The following is a 19,317-nucleotide window of genomic DNA, read 5'->3' as shown; positions in this document are numbered from 1 at the left end:
AGTCATGCTAGTTGACCAGAGTGGAGGGTGACCTCTGGCAGGGTGTCTGGCCAGCAGCTGGGGACAAACTGGAGATGAGAGCATCTTCACTGGTTTCAATGAAGGCCAAACAATGCGTCTGAGGTTTGGGAGTGGAAACATCAGCTCCCGGTGGCACGGGAAGCTCAGAGGAGCAGAGCTGCCTGCCACGTCAGCTACAAGATGGGTCAAAAGATGACAACTGCCAAGAGAAGCACAATCAACACAGCAACTCACACCAGCTCCGACCCAGCTCCCCAGGCACAGCAAGGAACTTCCTTAACTACTTCCTTAATGTACCTCGCGGTGCACGCAGCCCACGGCACAACCTTACACGTGCACTTCCTTGTTTTTCTTCCCCTTTGTCGCAGCCTTGGGAACATGCTTTTTTGAGTCAATGAATAGATCAGGGGGTCAGGAGCAGCTCTGGAGATGGGTCACATCCACGAAGATCCTGTCTGAATGAACTGGAGATCTCAGCCAGAGCGATTCCCTCCCAACATGCTTAGGGAAAGGTTTATTATCGAATAAGATGGAGTGAAAATGTTTGTCCTTCCAAATAACGGCAGGACTGGTAGCCGGTGCTTGCAGGACTTCATTGATGCTGGTGTCCTGTGTAGGGATGCCGGCTGACCCTTTGTCCTGGTTTTGGCTGGGACAGAGTTAATTTCCTTCTCAGCAGCTGGTGCCGCGCTGCGGTTTGGGTTTGGTGGGAGCGATGCTGGCGGCCACCCGTGGGTTTGGCTGTGGCTGGGTGATGCTTGTGCTGAGTCAGGGACTTTTCAGTTTCTCGGGCCGAGAGGGCTGGAGGGACACGGGGAATGGGGAGGGGACACGGCCAGGGCAGCTGACCCCAACTGGCCAAAGGGATGTTCCAGACCATGTGGCGCCATGCTGAGCAGATATAAGCTGGGGAAGAAGAAGGAAGGGGGGATGCTCGGAGTGATGGTGTTTGTCTTCCCAAGTCGCTGCCATGCGTCATGGAGCCCTGCTGCCCTGGGGATGGCTGAGCACCTGCCTGCCCATGGGAAGCGGTGAATGAATTCCTTGTTTTGCTTTGCTTGTGCACACAGGTTTTGCTTTACCTATGGAACTGCCTTTATCTCAACCCACAGGTCTTCCCACTTTTACCCTTCCAATTCTCTCCCCTATCCCATCAGGGGGGAGCAAGTGAGCGGCTGCAGGGGGCTTCATCGCCGGCTGGGGTTAAATCACAACACCCTTCCAAGGTATCGCATGGGAACCTGTGGGCATGCAACTGGCATAATAGTTATCAAGGGAGAATAAATCCATAGCTTAAAACTTCCCAGCACCACCTCCTTCCACACCAAGCCAGGAGACCTCTCTGTCACCAGAGGTCTTAAGAGACCCAGTGGCATGTCAGCGGGGATGGCCAGCCAGGACCAAACCCTACCAGAGTGAGAGGAGGTGACCTCTGAGCTCCGCAGCGGGAGGAGGCATGCAGCCACGATTCCATAAACACAGCCAGGGATGCCCTGACCTCTTCAGGACAGGCTTTTTCTTCTGAGCTTCTGTAGCCTGTAGCACAGCTGGGCCCTAGCCCATGCGTTGAACTCCAGCACGCTTCAAATAATTAATGTAATTAGTACATGCAAACAGAGCGGCTGCTAACCCTGTTGCTGCTGTGGCCCTTGAGTACAATTTGCTTGAAAAAAAGTTATGGGATTTTGCTGAAAGGCTTGGGGCTGCACGGGGAGGGGACTGGAGGTGCGAGGGGCAGCCCAGGCCAGGCAGCCTGCTCCTGGCTCCGTCTGTGACATCAGGACAGCTCCGTCACCTCTCCGTGGCATCCTGGCCTTGCCGAAGTCAACAGGAATTTTATCCCAGACTTCACCATTGCCAAGATGTTGCCCCTTGCAGCTGTCTGTAGCTCCCCGTGAGCTGCGACAGTCCCTCTCACCAGGCACCTGTTTCACAGCCACCACCTTTGTCCTCCCCTCCCCTTCCTGCTATTAAGCCCGGACTTGCATTAGCTCTAAAGTGCCCCGAGGGAGGCTCTAGTGCCAAAAAACCGGGCTCTGCAATCAAAGGAATTGGTGAGGATTCAAGAGGCTCGGCTAATGTTTAAGGTACCCAAAGGAAAAGGTACGACAGAATGGCAAATTACCATATCACGAAGAAAAAAAAAAGAACAAACCACTTTAAAAGTACTCAAGCCCCAACAGAAGGATAAAATGTGAGCCATCCATGGCTCCCTTCCATACAAATTTCCTCCCTGCTTCAAAAGCAGGATATTGACAGTAAATACACCAGCGCCGCAACCACGCTCATCTCTGTCGTCTTATTTACGAGGATCCCAGCCCTATTACACACAACTCTCCCCATCTTACGCATGCAGCGCCACGGCAAGCCAAAAAGGAAGAGCATTTGGCTTTGATCTCCAGGCAAGAAGTTGATGCTTAATCATAAAAAAAAGGAAATAACTCCATACACACACAATGTTGGTGCAAAATACATGCCTCTGCTGCCAAGGGTAGAGCCCCGGGGCAGCTCTCCTGAAGTCAGTGGTCGAGGTGATGAGCCTGCCTGACGCAGGCTGGGTGCTGCTCCGTGCACTTGAATACAAGCAACACGATGACCCAGTGAGGGTTATGGTGGGTTTTTTCCCCATTTTTTTTCCCCCCAGGCTGTATTAATTTTATAAACCATTATAGCACTCGCTCCTTTTCATCGAGAAAATGATTAAAGAAAGGGAAGTGCCTTCCCTTCCTCGCAAATACCCGCGCAGAAGTTAACGCCGCTGTCAGATGACAGCTGAATTAATTACCTGTGGTGACGGAGGGTAGACAGCCAGCGAGGCACATTTTTGATAAAAGCCAGAGTTTAGTAACACAGTCGATAGCTCTATGAAATCAAAACATACTTTCACACGCCTAATCCGGTCGGTACGTCAGAAGGACGGTGGGCTGGGAATGGTTTGCTCAGCTTTTAAGGGCTGACTCACGAGCAGTCTGACCAGACTTGCAAATTTTCTACATTTAGAATAAAAAGTTTTGAAGGGAGCGTTTTCTCGCTGTCCAAGTTGCAGGGTGACTAACTGCAGCGCACACCAGCCCTTCAGCAACCCAGTGTTATCTACAGTCCACGACCTCCACGTCGCACCCCAGAACCCCCATTTCACCCCATTTGGAGCAGGTCTGTGACTGCCCAGCCCCCGCCCCAGCCCAGCCCCCCAGGACGCCGTGTCCCCGTGCCCTCCCCTCACCCCTGCCCGTACCCCACCTGTCACCGCAGTCCCAGCCCGCAGTGCCCCACGCCCCAGTGGTGACAGCCCTTATCTCTCCCCCCCACACTCCCCTGCGGCCCTGCGCCCTATCAGCCACCCCCAGGCCCCTGACCTCGTCCCAGTGCCTTATCCCCCTGCCCAGGCTCCGTCCGCTATCGCTAATGCCTGTCCCCAAGTGCAATCCCCCTGTTCCCAGTCTCCGATCCCCTGTCCCCATCCTCTGTCTTCTACCCCCCACCACAGTCCCCATTCCCCATACCCTGTTCCGGGCCATGTTCCACATCCCCAGGCCCTGCCCGCCAGGCCCCAGCCTCAAATCACAGTCCTCTGTCTCCCTGTCCCCTCTCCCTTGTCCTCCATCTCTGTCCCCATCCCCTGCGCCGGTCCCCTCTCCCCCTATCTGTCCCCTGTGCTCCACTCCCACACCTGTCCCCTATCATCCACCTCTGCCACCTGTCCTCTACCCTCATCCTCCCTCTGTCCCCCCTTCCCTGTCCCCACCCTCCACCTCCGCCCCCCCTGCCCTGTCCCCATCTTCCTGCCTCTCCCCTATCCCCATCCCCTGGTGCCATCCTGTGCCTGTCCCCCATCCTCTGTCTGTCCCCTCTGCCCTGTTCCCTCCATCCTCTATCCTCCCCCACTCCCCTGTCCCCTATCCCCCCCATGCCTGTCCCTCCACTCCCCCTGCCCGTCCCCAGGCCCCTGTCCCCGTCCCCTGTCCCTGTGTCCTATCCCCCCATCTCTGTCCCCTCTGCCCTATCCATCCCTGCTTCCAGTCCCCCATTTTCTGTCCCTATACCCCATGCCTGACCCCATCATCCATCTCTGTCCCCTCTGGCCTGTCCCCATCATCCATCTCTGTCCCCTCCGGCCTGTCCCCATCCCCCCGCCTGTCCCCAGGCCCCTGTCCCCATCCCGTCCCCTCTCCCCTCCATCCCTCTCCCCTCTGCCCTGTCCCCCAGCCTCTGTCCCCATCCCCCGTGCCTGACCCTATCCTCCATTTCTGTCTCCTCTGCCCTGTCCCCTATCTTTTGTCCCAATCCCCTGTGCTTGTCCCCTATCTCCCCCGCCTCTGTCCCCTCTGCCCTCTCCCCATCCCTCCCATCCTTGTCCTCTGTCCCCATCCCCTGTGCCCGTCCCCTATCCCCTCCATCCTTGTCCCCTGTCCTCTGTCCCCATCCCCTATCCCCCCCCTTGTCCCCTGTCCTCTGTCCCCATCCCCCCCCTTGTCCCCTGTCCTCTGTCCCCATCCCCTGTGGCCGTCCCCTATCCCCCCCCTTGTCCCCTGTCCTCTGTCCCCATGCCCTGAGCCTGTCCCCCATCCCCCATCTCCATCCCCTCTGCCCTGTCCCCAGACCCCTGTCCCCATCCCCTGTGCCGGTCCCCTCTCCGCGCCACCTGTCCCTCCCCATCTCTCCCCGCTGCCCCGCCCCCCGCCCCGCCCCCCCGCCATGTCGCGGCCGCCGGTGCGGGTGCTGCGCCTGGGGCTGCGGCCCTACGCCGAGGCGCTGCGGGTGCAGGAGCGCTGCGTGCGGGCGGCGCGGGCGGCGCGGCCCGGCCCGGTAGCGGAGCCGGTGGCGGAGCCAGTGGCGGCCCCGGGCCCGGTGGCGGTGGCGGGGGGAGAGCGTGGTGCTGAGCGAGCCGGCCGGGCCCGTGTACACGTGGGGGCTGCGGGGCGCGCCGGGGCCGGCGGAGGCGGCGGGGCTGCGGGCGCGGGGCGCGGCGCTGGCGGCGGCGCGGCGCGGCGGGCGGATCACGTTCCACGGCCCGGGGCAGCTGCTGGCCTTCCCGGTGCTCGACCTGCGCCGCCGCCGCCTGCCGCTGCGCGGCTACGTGGCGGCGCTGGAGGCGCTGGTGCTGCGGCTCTGCCGCCGCCTGGGCCTGGCGGCCGCCCGCGCCCTCCCGCCGCCCTTTACCGGCGTCTGGGTGGGCGACAGCAAGCTGTGCGCCATCGGTGAGCGTGGGGGCGGGCGGGGGGCGTGCACGGGTGGGTGTGCATAGGGAGCGTGCACGGGGGGGGTGCACGGGGGGTGTGTGCATAGGGAGCGTGCACGGGGGGCGTGCACGGGTGGGGTGTGCATAGGGAGCGTGCACGGGGGGCGTGCACGGGTGGGTGTGCATAGGGAGCGTGCACGGGGGGCGTGCACGGGTGGGTGTGCATAGGGAGCGTGCACGGGGGGCGTGCACGGGGGGTGTGCATAGGGAGCGTGCACGGGGGGCGTGCACGGGTGGGTGTGTGCATAGGGAGCGTGCACGGGGGGGGTGCACGGGGGGAGTGTGCATAGGGAGCGTGCACGGGGGGGTGTACGGGTGGGGTGTGCATAGGGGGCGTGCACGGGGGGGGTGTGCATAGGGAGCGTGCACGGGGGGGGTGCACGGGGGGGGTGTGCACGGGGGGTGTGCATAGGGAGCGTGCACGGGGGGGGGTGCACGGGGGGGGTGTGCATAGGGAGCGTGCACGGGGGGGTGTACGGGTGGGGTGTGCATAGGGAGCGTGCACGGGGGGGGTGTGCATAGGGAGCGTGCACGGGGGGCGTGCACGGGTGGGTGTGCATAGGGAGCGTGCACGGGGGGGGGTGCACGGGGGGGAGTGTGCATAGGGAGCGTGCACGGGGGGGGTGTACGGGTGGGGTGTGCATAGGGGGCGTGCACGGGGGGGGGTGTGCATAGGGAGCGTGCACGGGGGGGGTGCACGGGGGGGGTGTGCACGGGGGGCGTGCACGGGGGGTGTGCATAGGGAGCGTGCACGGGGGGGGTGCACGGGGGGGGTGTGCATAGGGAGCGTGCACGGGGGGGTGTACGGGTGGGGTGTGCATAGGGAGCGTGCACGGGGGGCGTGCACGGGGAGGGTGTGCATAGGGAGCGTGCACGGGGGGGTGTACGGGTGGGGTGTGCATAGGGAGCGTGCACGGGGGGCGTGCACGGGGGGGGGTGTGCATAGGGAGCGTGCACGGGGGGCGTGCACGGGGGGGGTGTGCATAGGGAGCGTGCACGGGGAGCGTGCACGGGGGGGGTGCACGGGTGGGGTCTGCATAGGGAGCGTGCACGGGGGGTGTGCACGCGTGGGTGTGCATAGGGAGCGTGCACAAGTGGAGTGGCACAGGAGCGTATGCCTGGGGTGCATGCACCAAGCGGGGTGGGGGGAGCACGATTGCAGGCCCCTGCAGCGCAGCCAGAATCAGGGCCTAGCACTTTGCACCCCCACACCGAGGCCCTTGCACCCAGGGCTGGGTGCCTGCAGCCTTGCCCCCTCCTCCTGGCCCTCTCCCCAGACCTGTGCTGTTCCAGCCAGGCAGGCCCTGCACCCCCCAGCTGGGCTCTGCAGCCTGGCCTGAGGGTCCTGCAGTCCAGGCCCCCCCTTTGCACCACAGTTCCATGTCCAAACCCGCTTGGAACTCCGGGGGTGGGAGGTGCTGGGGGATGCAGGGCTGGCGTGGAGGGAGCTGGGCATGCCGCACCCCATCTGCCCCAAATCGGTGGGGTCTGACTGTGGCTTAGGGATTTTTTCCCTGGCAGAAATGGGGAGCATGGCATGTCGGGGGGTTAGAGCAGCCCGAGCAGCACGGTCGCTGAGTACCTCACACCGGGGCATCCCCAGGGACGGGTGCTGACGGGTGGGTGTTTGGCCCCCGCAGGGGTGCACTGCGGGAACCACATCACCTCCCACGGGCTGGCACTGAACTGCTGCACTGACCTCACCTGGTTCGACCACATCGTCCCCTGTGGGCTGGAGGGGAAAGGCGTCACCTCGCTGAGCCGGGAGCTGGGGTGGCATGTCACCGTCGACCACGTCCTCGAGCCCTTCCTCGACTCCTTCCAGGAGGTGTTCGACTGCAGCTTGGTCTTTTCAGAAGACCCCGGGGACTAGGAGAGCCATGGCGCCTTGGCTGGGTGTTTTGGCAAACCCTCAGCGCGTCTGATGAACAGCGCAGCAGCTGCCCTGGGCTTTGTTGCAAGACGAGCGCTCTCGTGCCTTTGCCTGTAGACCATGTGTGAACGGTGGCACAGAGGGGTCTGGGCTGATGCTTAAACATCCGTGCTCTTCCCAGCCCCATGGGGCTCCATCCCTTGGCTGAGACCTCCAAGGGTACCTGTCGCTCACTGGGGAGGTGCTCAAATAGGTGCTTTTGTGGGGGGTTTCTGCCTCTCCCCCTTCCAAAAAGCCAGGATTTGGGTTAATGCTCATGTGCCCTTTGGACGAGAGGAAGAAGGACCGAGTTGAGCAGATTTCCCTTGCTGCCGTGTAAAGAGAGGCACATTTTCTATAGAGAGTAAAAGAGAGTTGCTGAGAACTTTGGCTGCTGATCCTTTGCTTGTTTATTTACCCCAAGACTTTATTAATGACCTCCTTCCTTGCCTTGCGCCCGGAGAGATCCTCGCATGGCAGGGATCCTCGCTGTGCTGTCAGGGTGGGCAGAGAATCACTGCTAAGAGGCTGCAAATGGTGGTTTAAAGGCCACCAGAGCAATGCGGACACGGTGGGAAAGCGGGAGGAGGGAGGGGAAAGGGTCGGGAGCCTGAGGAGAGGAGCCACAGCCCTCACGGACCCTGGGGGACCTTCCAGCGTGGGATCGAGTGTCCCGGCTGGGCAATGGGGGTCTGCTCCCATTGGGTCTGTGGCACTGGGAGGATATGTCGCCAGGATCCGTGCAGGCAGCGTTGGCACCTCTGAAATTGTTGCCCCGGCTTCAGCATTCACATGGGATCGCAGCAGGCATCCAAGGCGAAGGGACGCAGGCACCCCAGGGCTGTGATGGCACTGGGTCCGTGCCCATCAGTGCAAACCTATAGGTAGACACATATAAACTGATTTTAATTGACAGGTTTCTTAAGAGATAAGGAGCCAAGCTGAGGCTGAGCTTCCCCAGAGCTGTCTGCCACCCCTTGGGGATGCTCGCAGTGTTCCTGGGGCATGGGCAGGAGGGGCAGCACCCGGTCTGGCCTCCCCAAAATCTTCCCCTGCTGGTGCGTGGCACAGCCATGGCCAGTTCTGCGTCCCCATTGCTGGCACACCTGAAGCCTGTGCTGGAGGCACCAACGCGGGTGGCTGGGAGCAGCCCTGCAGCCAGACAGGTGCTTTGGGGTCAGGAGGAATGGAAAATGGCAAATCAAGTCCCTGTGCCCTGCTCAGAGCAAGACGTGACCCCTGCCTGCAGCCCTTCACCGCTGCTCTGGGCTGCCTTTCTGCCCCACAAGCTTTGGGGTTTCTCTGCTGCCCCATGAGCCACCTGTGGGTGCCTGCCCGTGGGACCCTGCACCCCATAGGGCTTTTGGGTGGGCAAAGGGTGCACCTGGGAGCAATGGGGCTGGAAGGGCCTTGGGGAAGGGGAAATCCTATTTCATGGGACCAGCACAGCACTGGGAGGGAATGGCGAGGAGGGAGTGGTAAGCAGGGAAGCATGTGCCCTGGGCAGGCTCTGTGCCCGGTGCGGGAGCTTGGGGACAGTGGGGACAGACGGAGGAGGGACAGGAAAGCGTGACCGAAAGCGTGTGCCGGGAGGGAAATGCAGGGTCCAGCTCTCCCGGCCCCGTACGGCCTCCGGTATCCGGCCAGGGCGAGGGGCCGTGGCAGGACCTGTGGGGCTGGGGACAGGCTGGTGGCCCGTGTCGGGGCTGGGTGGCTTTGGCAGGTGGCTCTGCCCCGGGAAGGGGAGGAGGCTGCGCGGCACTCCCAGCCCGGCCGGCATCCCTCGCCGCCGCCCCGCGATGCTCCAGTCCCGGCTCAGCCTGGCAGCAGCGCAAGCAGGGAGGGCACCCTGGGTGAGTGCGATCCCCCCTTCCCACCCCGCTGCTCCCCATTCCCCTACCTGGCCCTGCACACCCCCCCCAGCGTGGGGTCCCCCCATGCTGCACCCCGTCTGTGGGTCCCTTCCTGGGATAAACCCGGATTTTGCCCTAAATCTCCCAAATTCAGCCTCCTCCGCCTTCAAACTTTAAGTCTCTAGGGCTGAGCCCATCCCCGTGGGATCGTGGCTGCTCAGCACCTTCCTCCCCACTGCTGGGCTTTCATCCTGGGAGGTGCGCCCCGGGTTTGGGGTGACCCTTTTGGGTGGGTGGGCGTCAGCTGCCTGTGCATGGGGTAGAGCTGCTGGTGCTGCAGGCACTGGTGCTCGGGGGCTGGGGGCAGGGACACAGGGTGGACACCCTGGGGAACAACAGCGGTTTGTGGGGCCGGTGGACGGATGGCATGCGCTGGGGACCGTGCCTCTGTGTCCCTTCCTGTCCACGCCTGCTCCAAGGCCCTGGCAAGATGCGAAGGTGCACAAGGGCACAGAGGGCACAGAGGGGTCCAGGGTGGGTTGGCAGAGGGGCACCGTGTCCAGGGTGCGTCAGAGAGGGGTCTGGGACCCACGGGGAGGGAAATCTGTGGGGCAGTTTAGGGCAGTGGCCCCCTCAGGATGGGTCCGCAGCGGTGTGTGGGGAACTGTGCCCCCCTGCCAGGGTGGTCATGGCTCCTGGCCCCCAGCTAGGACCAATGGGGAGAAAAGGAAGTCTCCACTCACCCCGGGAGACCTGGCCTGGTCCCAGGGCTGTTATTTAGGATAGGGGATCCCAGACAGCCCCCCCACGTTCCCTTGGGTGCTGGCTGTGCACCGTGCAAGGGTGCAGGACATGAATGGTGCCCACCATCCCTGCACACCCCTAGGGAAACCAGGCTTTGAACCCAACCAACACGGCTCCCCAGGACAGCTGTGTGTCCCCACTGTCCCCAGCCCTGGGCCAGAGAGGGGTGCAGACAGCTGCCCCAAAGCTCTGGGGTCTTATCCCCTCCATGGAAGGAGTGAAATTCAGGGAGGGGGCTGCTATGAACACAAAGGGTTTGGATGTCCCTGCTCCTACCCTCATGTCAGAGGAGGTACTTCAAGGACTATTTTGGGGTCATCGTTGGGTCTGGCAGAACATCCCCAGCATCGTCCCAGGGGCATTGCTGCCGTGAGGGCAGCCCCAGCTGAGCCTCCCTGTCCTTCCCTGCAGCCTGGATGAAGGCATGGAAGAGGACAACCGGACAGAGACCTGGCACCGAAGCCTCCAGGCAGTGCTTAATGCCTTAAACCAGACGCTGCATGGGGTCATCCTCTGCCCCACTGACCGCCCTGCCACCACCACTGCCACTGCACGCAACGCCAGCGCCCGCGCGGGCCGTCCCGGCCGCAATGACAATGCCTACATGTACATCCTCTTCGTCATGACGCTCTTCGCTGCCACGGTGGGGAGCCTCATCCTGGGCTACACCCGCTCCCGCAAGGTGGACAAGCGCAGCGACCCGTACCACGTCTACATTAAGAACAGGGTCTCCATGATCTGAGCCCGGCCCCATTGCCTTGTCCCCTGGGAGCCAGTGGGTTTGGGGTCATGTTGCTGCTGCGCATCCTGCTGCTTGCAGGATGGGGCAGCGCTGCTGGCCATTCCGGCCCCAAAGCTGCTGGGAACCCCCTCCCCCGGTACCCCCGTGGAGGTGCTCAGCCCCGGTGTGAGCAGCACGGGGACATCCTGGCCGGGCTACAGCTCCTGTCTGGCAGGAGCTGGCAGGGTGCGATCCATGGGCAGGTCCCGGTCCCGCAGACCCACCTCAGCTGAGCCCCAGGGCACGGGGATGGCAGGGGCAGTTCCGTTCCCACCATGGCCTGCTGAGGCTGGCAGGGGTCTTCAAGGAGAAAAATTCACTATTTCCCTGCTCAGACCAGCCAGCATAGACCTCCGTGGGCTCCCACCAGCTTTGTGACACAGGCTAGCGAGCTTGGCTGGTGCTAAAACCCTGTAATTTTTGAGCCGGGCTGGGCCTCGCTTTTCTGGCGGGGAATTAAAGGAGGTGGCAGTTTCCAGTGGGGTTGCGTTTGCTTCTTTAAGCAAAGTTGGTGTCGGGGGCAATCCGTGGGGCCTCCCTCCATGCTGGCACCCTGCTCTGGATGCTGGAGCCCAGAGGATGCTGCTGTAAGGGCTAAACCTGCTCCCTGTGTGCTGCTGAGGTGGCTTCAAGGGCAACCCCTTGGTGGCATCACAGTCCCCAGCATCGCAGCTGCTATGATGGGGCAAATCTCTCATGCTGGAGCAGGTTCCCCTGCCAGCTTTGCAGACCCCGATCCCAGGACACGAGATGCTTTCTCCCTGCCACCGTCCAGGGAGCATCGTTCGAGCCATGGGCACATACTGCGAGCATGGCCCAAGCCTGGCCGGAGGCATCTGGCTCTGCGTGTCCCCAAAGGTCTCTCCGGGCTCCGGATGGTGATGCCGGAGTTTTTCCTGCTTCCTTCCTGCTGTCGACTGTAGCTTTGGCCTTTTGTACTGCAGGTCCCAAATGTGTTTTCCATGGGGTGAGGGCGCAGCGGCGGACGGGAAGGGGATGTTCTCGGGTCCTGCTGGGCTCCTTGGCTTCAGCTCCGCTATTAAGCCAGCTGGGTTTGGGACTGGCCCATGGAGTGGCTGGTGTCCAGGACAGTAAATGTCCCCATCCTTCAAAACAGGCTGTGGAGCAGTGCCGGTGACCCAATCCCTCGCATGTCTTAACATGTTAATAATGGCATAATTAATGTCTTTAATTGCAGCTAGATTAGCTGGCCCATAGGGGCCTTTCCACCTGCATTCAAAGGTTAAACGTGGCTGCGATGCCTGAGTCCAAGCAGTGACGTCAAAGCAGTGATGTGAGCGTGTTTGGGGTAGGGCTGGAAACCTTGGCACCAGAGGCACCGGGACGGCAGCACCTCAGTGACCAGTTCCTGATTTCCCATGCCCTCAGCCTGGGCACAAAGCCCAAGGTGGGGGGGTTTGGGGAGCCTTCAGGGGCTGCCCACTTTGGGGCTGAGCTCGCTGTGATTTCTGAGCCGGGCACATGATACCAGAAGGGCTTTCTGGGGGCATGGGGGCAAACGCCACCAGCATCCCCCGGCACCTGGCCCAAGCGGGAAGTTGCTCGAGAAGCTTTGCTGTGTTTGTCTTGCAGTTGCAGCCCTGGGAAAGGAAAATAAACTCTTTATCTGCAAATAAATCGGGGGAATCAGGCCAGGTGCGAACAGCCTTGACAGCAAGCCTCTGCCAGGTTGGTTTGTGCAAGCACACACCATGCTTGGGTTTCCTCCACCTCCACGGTGTTTGTCTTCCTCTAATACTGGCTCCTGCAGCAGGATGAGTGGCAGAGCAGCGGCTGGCACCAGGGCCAGGATGGGGGTCCCTGTGACGGGGTGGGTGCTAAATGGTGAGTGTGGTACCCCAAGCCCCCTGGTGGTATGGTCTTCTTGCCTCTCCTGACGGCCACTGGCCCTCCTGGGAGAGGGGGTGGCTGGGATGGATCTGGTGACCCCAGAGTCCCTTTTGCTGCTGTGGCCTGGAGGGGACAACCCTGTTACAAGGTGGCATGTCATAAGAATTGGAAAAAAATGCTGCTTTTCCTTAATTCAGAAGACCCTACGTGGGAAAAAATCCTCCTGCAAGACATAGCTCCTGCAGTGATCGTTATCCACCTGATTTCCGATCCATCAGCTGTTCCTTCAGTCTGTCCCTACCTGCGGTGGGGCTGGGGGGGATGCCCTGGCTGTCCCCACCCTAGGGCCTCAGGCTGGATGCCACTAGGCTGGGTGACGAGATGCCAGTGCCACCTTGTGGCAGCTGCCTCAGGGTCTCTGTGCCACAGGCACCTGCTCCTTCCCCGGGGCGCCCTGGCCCCTCCGAGGGCACGAGCAGCCGCGCTTGCTGTCGCCGGACCTACAGCTCCTGGCTGGCTGCGCTTGTTCCTGTGGGACTCGTGGCCCCGGGCTCACTGATGTCCCCTTGGGACCCACAGCTCCAGGCTGGTTGGGTGTCCCCTTGGGACCCACGGCTCCAAGCTGGCTGGTATCCCCTTGGGACCTACAGTTCCAGGCTGGTTGGGCATCCCCATGGGACCCATGGCTCCAGGCTGGGGGGTGTCCCCTTGGGACTCGCACCTCCAGGCTAGTTGGTGTCCCTGTGGGACCCACAGCTCCAGGCTAGCTGGTGTACCCTTGGAATCTATGGCTCCAGGCTGGGTGGTGTCCCCATGGGACCCATGGCTCCAGGCAGGGTGATGTCCTCTTGGGACCCACGGCTCCGGGTCAGCTTGAGAAACCTATCCTCAGCAGGGGTTTGCACTGGGCTGCTGAGGATGCTCAGAGGGGTATGGGGGGAGGACAGATTTAGGATCCTCCTGAAATTGTTTTGCTTCAGCTGCCAGGGAAAGGATTTCATGACTAATTAGGTATTCATCCCAGAACTCAGAGATTCCTTGTCAAAGCCACTGAGGCTCTGACCTTGCTCCCTGAGCTGCAGCCCCAGGAGCAGATGGTTTCAGGGTAACGCTCATGCGGTTAGTTTTAACAGCAAGGAGATGCACTTGTCCATGCAGAGAGAAGAGCTGGGGAAGTGCTGGCCTTGGCTGTATCACTAAACTCAACCATGCAAATTGTAGCCGACTTCATTTGGGTTTTAAGCAATGCAGCTAGAAAAACAAAAAAATAGGTCTCATGGGAGGCCAATTTATTTAAGATATTTTTCCTTGGCACACAGCAATGAATCATGAGTGAGACAACATCTGTAGCACTTTGCCTGGTACTTGGAAAAGGATATTGAAACATGGTGTGCATGGAAAGTTCAGGCTGACCTTGGCTTAGTGAATCAATGGTTGGATTGTTGGAGTAATGGGAATTGTGGAGGCCTGTTCCTGGGACTGCTTTGATGCTGGGCATTTTGATAACAAAAGTGCCATGTGAAACAGTAGCAGTGCAGGGACCGATAGCAATGGTATTGCTGAGCGATGCCAGCGGGTATTGGGGAATGTCTAGCTGACAGCATGAGGTGCCTCCAGCAGTCTGTGGTATGCTGGTTTTACCAAAGTGGCACAGCAGGACTGAGGTATGAGAAGGTGTCTTCAAGGGGAGCTGCTTCTCTGAGGGTTGATCAGTGCTTGGTGGGAATCCTGCGCTGCCGATGGAGTGGGCACGTAGGAGAGGCTTGGGCTGCTAGCCTGGGAAGGTCATGCTGCTCTCCGATCAGGTGTGCCGAGCCAGGCTCCCATGCACAAATGCTTATTTGCAGCCCATGGGAGACAGGGGTCACGATGGGGAAAGTTAATCTTTGGGAAACATAAAAAAAAAAAAAAAAAAAAAAAAAAAAAAAAAAAAAAAAAAAAAAAAAAAAAAAAAAAGGAGGGGAAGGGAAAGTACTCCTCGTTCATGGTGGGGCAGAGAACTGCTGGATGAGCATCCCCTGCACTGCAGCAGACAGATGCCGGACAAGCATCCCCTGCACTGCGGCAGATGGGTGCCAGACAAGCATTTTCCACGTTGTAGTGGGGGGTTCCCCTGTACTTTCCCAGGGTAACTTCCCCAGGTCCCTCCTGCCCTCCCTGTAAGCTGTTCTTGCTGATTATGCTCGTTGTGCTGGCAGGAGCATGCTGTGATCTGGGGCAGATGCTGCAGCATGATTTGGCTGGTAGTTTTGGTGCCCAGAAACTGCTGGATAATGTTTATTTGCTAATGAAATGACTGTTAGCTGCTAAGGAGTGCTAGCGAGCTCTATTTGTCCCATGCATAGAGCCAAATGCTACTGAAGTGAGGGGTGTAAAAGCTGGGGAGGGGACTAAGGGGAGTTCATGCCTCAGTGGCAATCGCTATGCACAAGGAATGGGACATGGAGCTGTAACGGTGTCCTGGCTGTGCAGGTGCAAGGCTGTGGGCTCAGTGCTGCAGGTGTTGGATGAAGGCCCTGCAGCACAGCTCACAGCATCCTACGGAAACATGGGCAGTTTCAAGCAGTGACATTGCTTATTCATTATTGCCCATCTTCCTCTGGAGGGAGAGCAGAGATGATGTCCTCCTGTGAGGTAACTCAATCAGCCCTGCTTGGAGATGGGCTTGGCCATCTTAAAAGCTTAAGAGGATTTTCTGGGAGGTGATGAGGCCACTGTTATAGGAACAGGGCTACTCCTGGTCATACAAGCTCTTCCTTCGGGTCAGAAACCCTCACTGTCCAAAACACATCCATTTCTTCTAAATATATCAGTCCCTCTCACCAAAGATGCAGCCAGTTCCTACAACCTGCCTTGCTGACAGCCCTGCAGTGTCACGGCTGGAGCAACACCCTCGTGCAGAGGACAAGGAAACAAAAGTGACTTAAACCAAAGAGCCTGACCCGTTCAGGAGCTCTGCAGGAACTGCCACATGGGGCCAGTCACTTGAAGTCCTCCGTGGCCCTTTTCCTGTTTTCCACCACCCTGCTGCAACGGATGCCCATCCATCCGAGTTGCCTCTCTCGCACCCAGCTGGTATCAGATGGTTTAGATAAAGATGTGGGAAGCCAAATTAATTATCTGCGGGCATGAAAAACATTTATTATGCCCCTCTCAGTTTTGTGCCTGTCTGAGCGAGCCCCCGTCCAGCCCCTCTGCGAGCTCGGGTTTGCGTGCTGGCGCCTCGACGGCGGCAGAGGGAGCACCGGTTCCTGACAGCTCTGTCTCAAGGGGACGCTGAGCACAGAACCCACCTCTGCCATCTCCCTCTTCCCTCAGGTAGCTGTGATGTTTGCTGCTGCAGCATTTTTCACTCACAGCCCTTCACTGAGTGGCGCTGGGCACAGCTCCCGCTTTTTTGCCTAACCCAGACAAGTCATTTAACGAGCTTTTTCTTTTAGAGCACATGATGGAAAAATGCAGCGTTCAGGAGACTTTGGCTCTCTGAGCCTCCGTGCGGAGCACCATCTCCCTTCCCCAGTGTCTGGTACCACGGTGGCCTGCATGTGTGCTGGCACAGCTACCTGGGTGCACTCCCAAATTGGCACCAAGAGCTGCCAAATTAATTACCGGAGGAGTTCTCAGCAGGCAGAGTCTGGATTTGGGGGCTACATTGGGGACTACATCTTCCTCACGGGTAAGACACAGCCCCAGCCTCCTTTGCACCACAGCTCTTCCAGCAACGCAGGTCTATCTGTTTGCCCCTTTTTCTGCTCCTTTTTTTCCTTTTCTTCCCCTGTTTTTATCCAGGTAAGGGGAAAGGGAGACCTGGGGTCAGTCCAGCTGAAGGATGATACGCACATGATAGTAAGAAGCTGTAGCAATGTTATCAAAAGTCTGGTCACAGCTAATTGTTGGGATGTGCGATCACAGGGCAGTTCAGCTTGACGGCCCTATGAGTACCTACAAAACCTGCACTATATGCTAAGAAAAAGCAGCATTTCTTAATAAAGATCAAAGCATCATTTATTTTTACTGACAATCAGGAAATCCCAGACATGCAGGATCTCATGTACCCTCCTTGCAGAAAGTTTGCAGTGCAAATATTCTCAGTTCCACACAACTTACCCCATACTTTGGGATTAATTGAGGGGATAAATTGGGCTGAAAAGCCTGATCTATACTCCTTTCTTGTTCTGTCACCACAGGAAATGGGGCCATCACATCTCTTTTCTGCAGATGGATGCGGCTTGTGGACAACTACCCAGCAGAGCATGCGTGTGGGCTATTAATACCTAGAGGGGAGGATTAAAAATAACCATGTCTGTGTTTGGTTTCTAATTTATAAAGGACGGGCATTGATGTATGAGGGGACTGGTGATCAAAGCCAGCTTCCCCGGGTGCTGAGGCCTGGGTGAGCAGGAGGCATAGAAATTTCCCGCAATGCAACAGCAGCCCTGGAAGGAGCCCGTGCCCTGAGCGAAGGGAAGATGTGGAGAGCTGGATCAGTGCCTGCTGCAGAGGGGTGTGGGGATGGGGATGCTCACTGCGGCCTTCCCGCACCCACGCCTGGCACACCAATCCACCACACTACTCAGCCTCAGTAAATACCATCGCCTCTATGTGCAGTAGTTGATTAAGCCCTAGATTAAGTGCTTAGTCACTGGAGCCTATAAAATGTTTTTTATCAGCTAGGACAAAAGATTAGGGTGGGGAGAGGTTATGAGCCTCAGTTCCTTTCTGCTTGCTGGCTTGGGGCTGTTGCCTCAGACGCGTGCCCACAGTCAGAATTGGACTTGCGGTGTGTTTTCGGCTCCAAGCTGCCTGTTATGAAAGCTCTCACCGTTTGTGTTTGCAGGCTGCGGCATGGCCCCTGGACTGGGGAGCCGAGACTGCAGGAACAGTGAGGGGAGCTGCTCCCTGCCCTCCCTTTGGGCTGAGAGTGGAGGTTTCCAGCGGCTCTGAGCTGCGCATTACATACTGCTTTTAAATCATGGATATTTAGGCTGTTATGCTCCTGAGGAAGCCAAGGAGTGTGTTGTCAGTGCTGGAGGGTGCAGGATCAGGCCTTCCCAGAGCTGACATCGTGAAGTGCCAAGCCAGGAGCAGCCACAGAATATGAAAGCCATTTCCTAATCTCAGCGGTCCCTGCTGCATCCTCCCCACCTGTCAGCCCACTCCCTTTCTTTGTGCTCTGCCTGCAAAGCGCCTGCACTACTTCTGCAGGACAAAGCACTTTCGCTGCTTTGACCCCAGATCAGATTAAAAACAGCATTTGGGCCCAAAAAGGCACCTGCCTCTCTCCGTGCAGCATGCTATCAGCTGGCAGGGATGTCATTGCTGCCTGCCTTTCTGGCGATACGCTACTTTCAGAGAGGGAAATGAAAGGATGGGAGTTGCTGTGTTATAACCAGGTAACTCAAGAGGCATAGGAGAACATGGTGTCCAGGATACATAAATAATAAAACAAAAGATGTACCGCAGAGCAAGGGCATGCATACCACTGGCTGAGAGGCTCGCAGCGAGCTGGAAGGATGCACAGCAGTCATCTCGCATGACCCCGGCTCGCTGCAGAAACCAGGGGCAGAAAAACAACCTGGAATATTGTGGGAGCTCTGGGCCATTTGCAGATGATCAGAATAAACGGTGAGCAGTAAAATTGCCATGGAAACACTGTACCAGCTGGGGTTCAGCCCTCAGGATCTCAGCACAGGGCTGGGCAGAGCTGTGCAATCAACAGAGCTAATCCGTTTGTTGTGGGTGAGGATTTGGTCTCAGTACCAGATTGCCGAGGATGCTAGCATGACTGTACAGATGTTTTTTAATTTTGATGTGTGGTGACATCACTGTGTACTTAGATGTCCTTCTGCAGGAAAAAAACATTCAACATATTGGTAAGAACAAAATATGTGCATCGTTGTTCAGGGCTATGATACTGAGACGCTGCACACCATACCCTGCAGGAGGATGGATATACATTTAACCGTGCAAAGGGGCATGGATACGTTCTTTACTGCCAACTTGCATTAACTGCAAATCCCAAACAGGAGCTCTGTGTTATTAATGAGGCTCTATTAACTTACACGATTTTGTTTACATTAGAAGCAAACGCTCATTTTGGGGGCACAGAGAGTTATCTGCCATTTCATAGCTGCAACTCTGCTACACGTGGGAACTCTGGGTTTCATAACAGCGGTACACGGAGCAGGGCCTTTCCCAGAAAGCAGGAGTGACGAGTGACACAGTCATACATATGTATGTGTGGATGCACATGCTCATTTTGGCGAGGAAGAAGTCATTCCCTCCAGCTGAGCCCCGCCACAGTCCCTGCTGGCTCTGGCAGCTCCAGCCTGTCAGCCCTTCTCTGCCCAGCCTGGCTCGTATTTATTACTGGCAATGTGGCCTCTCCTGTGGTTTTTAGCCCCCAGACTGTTCGCTGCTGCTCAGTTTGGTCTGAGCATGCCGCGCCTCAATTAGGCGGAATGATACATGAGATTGAAAACTTAGAATCGTTGGCTTGCTTTCCCTTGCAGATTAATTTCCTATTTTCTGGCTTTCCTCCACGGCCATAAGGACTAGAAATTTTGACGTTAGTAACAGATGAAAATAGAGATTTCTGCTAGCAACGTGCATGGCCAGTGAGTGCAGGGAGGCTCTGTGATCACCCCAAAGTGCCTGGGAGAGCTGTGATGTGCTGGGTACCAGCGCAGCATGGTCCAGAGTCATGCCGGCTTGTTATTGCTCTCTGCTACAGCACAGAAGCAGATGGGACTCAGTTTAACTTTCCTGTAGCAGCATAATCAGCTTTAACAATTCTTCTGGTGGCTGATTAACCTTCAAATACATTGGACTTTGTTGTCATCTCCCGTGAGGTCAG

The 19,317-nt window shown here is 58.3% G+C and overlaps 3 protein-coding genes across 3 annotated transcripts in view; 2 read left to right on the top strand and 1 right to left on the bottom strand.

The window, feature by feature from the left end:
* Positions 1-3,162, bottom strand: part of POLD3 (DNA polymerase delta 3, accessory subunit) — a 45,927-nt gene extending 42,765 nt beyond the window's left edge. Inside the window, exon 1 of the mRNA XM_056327168.1 lies at positions 2,807-3,162. The gene's annotated coding sequence lies outside the window, so the exon portion shown is untranslated. The remainder of the gene's footprint in view (positions 1-2,806) is intronic.
* Positions 3,163-4,716: 1,554 nt separating this feature from the next.
* On the top strand, positions 4,717-7,557 carry LIPT2 (lipoyl(octanoyl) transferase 2). Its single transcript, XM_056327171.1, has 3 exons — positions 4,717-4,851; positions 4,889-5,219; positions 6,901-7,557. Exons 1-3 carry the CDS (start codon positions 4,717-4,719, stop codon positions 7,131-7,133), a joined length of 699 nt encoding a protein of 232 aa, XP_056183146.1. The 3' UTR covers positions 7,134-7,557.
* A 1,171-nt stretch (positions 7,558-8,728) lies between these two features.
* Positions 8,729-11,088, top strand: KCNE3 (potassium voltage-gated channel subfamily E regulatory subunit 3). The gene is made up of 2 exons (XM_056327170.1): positions 8,729-9,025; positions 10,241-11,088. The coding sequence occupies exon 2, from the start codon at positions 10,254-10,256 to the stop codon at positions 10,569-10,571; it is 318 nt and encodes a 105-aa protein (XP_056183145.1). The 5' UTR covers positions 8,729-9,025; positions 10,241-10,253; the 3' UTR covers positions 10,572-11,088.
* The last annotated feature ends 8,229 nt before the right edge of the window (positions 11,089-19,317 follow it).

Source organism: Falco biarmicus, chromosome 2, assembly GCF_023638135.1.
Source record: "Falco biarmicus isolate bFalBia1 chromosome 2, bFalBia1.pri, whole genome shotgun sequence".
Lineage (NCBI taxonomy): Eukaryota > Metazoa > Chordata > Aves > Falconiformes > Falconidae > Falco > Falco biarmicus.
Note: the sequence above shows the minus strand (reverse complement) of the source record. Positions and strands in the feature narration are given on the sequence as shown.